Source organism: Kryptolebias marmoratus, linkage group LG15, assembly GCF_001649575.2.
Source record: "Kryptolebias marmoratus isolate JLee-2015 linkage group LG15, ASM164957v2, whole genome shotgun sequence".
Classification (NCBI taxonomy): Eukaryota; Metazoa; Chordata; class Actinopteri; order Cyprinodontiformes; family Rivulidae; genus Kryptolebias; species Kryptolebias marmoratus.
The window spans coordinates 31,238,713-31,241,095 of record NC_051444.1 but is presented as its reverse complement, the minus strand read 5'-3'; the positions used below and the strand labels follow the sequence as shown (position 1 = coordinate 31,241,095).

At 47.7% G+C, this 2,383-nt stretch overlaps 1 protein-coding gene across 1 annotated transcript in view; it reads left to right on the top strand.

The window, feature by feature from the left end:
* Nucleotides 1-2,383, top strand: part of LOC108251262 (isocitrate dehydrogenase (NAD(+)) 3 catalytic subunit alpha) — a 12,538-nt gene that overhangs the window by 4,094 nt on the left and 6,061 nt on the right. Inside the window, exons 2-5 of the mRNA XM_017441496.3 lie at nucleotides 242-307; nucleotides 664-747; nucleotides 826-940; nucleotides 1,019-1,206. Coding sequence (XP_017296985.1) covers nucleotides 242-307; nucleotides 664-747; nucleotides 826-940; nucleotides 1,019-1,206 — 453 coding nt within the window. The remainder of the gene's footprint in view (nucleotides 1-241; nucleotides 308-663; nucleotides 748-825; nucleotides 941-1,018; nucleotides 1,207-2,383) is intronic.

Genomic DNA, 2,383 nt, shown 5'->3' with positions numbered 1-2,383 from the left:
TCCATGCAGTGTCCAGAAAGAGGTGTTGTTCAGCTTGTAGGGCACCACAACTGCTTCCACCCACCTCCATCATCATCATCATATGAAATAACTTTTTGTCACAACAAAAAATAGTGGCTGGTAAAATATTTGAGTGGCTGGTAAAAAAAAAATTAATTTCTGCCCCTGAATACAATCCATCATCTGAAGACGGATTGAAGAACCAGCAGACACAAAGTGACCCTGATGTTGTTCCCTTCAGGTGAGCCAGGTGGTGGGTGGGGCAACAAGAAGACCTGCTCTGTTCTCTGGTTCCTTCTCCAGAGGGGTGAGTCGCTCAGGGACACCAACCTGAACCTGACACCAAGTCAGTTTTTATTGTATTCACGGTGACATAAGTTGTCTTTAAACTGAAAATTCACAGTCTTATCTAAGTCTAAAGGTATAAATTTAAATGCAGTTTTGATATCTGATGCCTGTTTGGTTTAGTTTTAATGGGGGGGGGGTCATTTTATACAGTTTTAGAAAACAGGAATATTTAGGTGAAGATTTTAGATTTACTACATGTATTTTTGTGCATCGTGATGTTTCAGAAGAGAAACAGTTTAGTGCTGTATCATGATTTTGTTTTGTTTGTAGAAACACTGATATCGGGTAAACTAAAAAGCTTCTGCTTGTGTACAGATGCAAACCGTCACATTGATTCCTGGTGATGGAATCGGTCCAGAGATCTCTGCTGCTGTTGTGAAGATCTTCGATGCAGCTAAAGTGAGTTTGATCCCACCTGAAAGCAGAAATTGATTCTCCACACCAGGAAACTGTAAACTGATCAGTTTTTACCTGCAGGCGCCTATCAGATGGGAGGAGAGGAACGTCACGGCGATAAAAGGACCTGGTGGCAAGTGGATGATCCCTCCTGATGCCAAAGAGTCCATGGACAGGAGCAAAATTGGCTTGAAAGGTCAGTTTAGTCATCCCGAGCTGCCGTTTTTTCTTCCTGAAGTACTCAGTTCATCGGTGCCATGGTTTCTTCCTGCAGGACCCCTGAAGACACCCATCGCTGCTGGCCACCCCTCCATGAACCTGCTGCTCAGAAAGACCTTTGACCTTTATGCCAACGTGCGGCCCTGCGTCACTATCGAAGGCTACAAGACGCCGTACACAGACGTCAACCTGGTCACCATCCGGGAAAACACGGAGGGAGAATACAGCGGCATCGAGCATGTGGTGAGTGGATGGAGGCAGGAAAATAACTTAATTATGTTTAAACTGTCAGCCATCAACATCAGTTTCCTGAGTTTTTACTGTTACATTTTTGTAACAAACTAAAGTTCTCTGATTACATTAAATTGTTTCTGTACTTTGCACCATCCACCATTTTTATGGTTGAAGGGAGTTATAACCCAAATCTGACTGATCTCCTGTGCTAGATCTATCATCCATTGGGTCTACTTTGATGGGGTAATAAGACATGTGATAATGTTTTTGCCTGTGTGTGTCTGTGTGTTAACAAAATATCTCCATCCATCCATCCATCCATCTTCTTCCACTTGTCCAGGGTTGGGTTGCGGGGGCAGCAGCCTAAACAGGGAGACCCAGACTTCCCTCTCCCCAGCCACTTGGGCCAGCTCCTCCGGGGGAATGCCAAAGTGTTCCCAGGCCAGCTGAGAAACATAGTCTCTCCAGCGTATCCTGGGTCTCCCTCTGGGCCTCCTCCGGCAGGACGTGCCCGGAACACCTCACCAGGGAGGCGTCCAGGAGGCATCCTAATCAAATGCCCGAGCCACCTCAACTGGCTCCTTTCGACATGGAGAAGCAGCGGCTCTACTCTGAGTCCCTCCCGGATGACAGAGCTTCTCACCCTATCTCTAAGGGAGAGCCCAGACACCCTGCGGAGGAAACTCATTTCAGCTGTTTGTATTCGCAATCTCGTTCTTTCGGTCACTACCCAAAGCTTGTGACCATAGATGAGGGTAGGAACATAGATCGACCGGTAAATCGAGAGCTTCGCCTTTTGACTCAGCTCTCTCTTCACCACGACACACCGGACAGTGCCCGGTTCACTGCAGACGCTGCACCAATCCGCCTGTCGATCTCCCACTCCATTTTTCCCTCATTCGTGAACAAGACCCCGAGATACTTAAACTCCTCCACTTGGGGCAGGATATCTTCCCCAACCCGGAGAAGGCACTCTACCCTTTTCTGGCTCAAGACCATGGCCTCGGATTTGGAGGCCCTGATCCTCATCCCAGCCACATCCTAGCTGGCTGTTGGGACATTGAATGTCACCTCTCTGGTGTGTGAGGTTGAGAGGTTCCAGCTAGAAATAGTTAGGCTCACCTCAACACACGGCTCTGGCTCTGGAACCAGTCTCCTTGAGAGGGGTTGGACACTCTTTCACTCT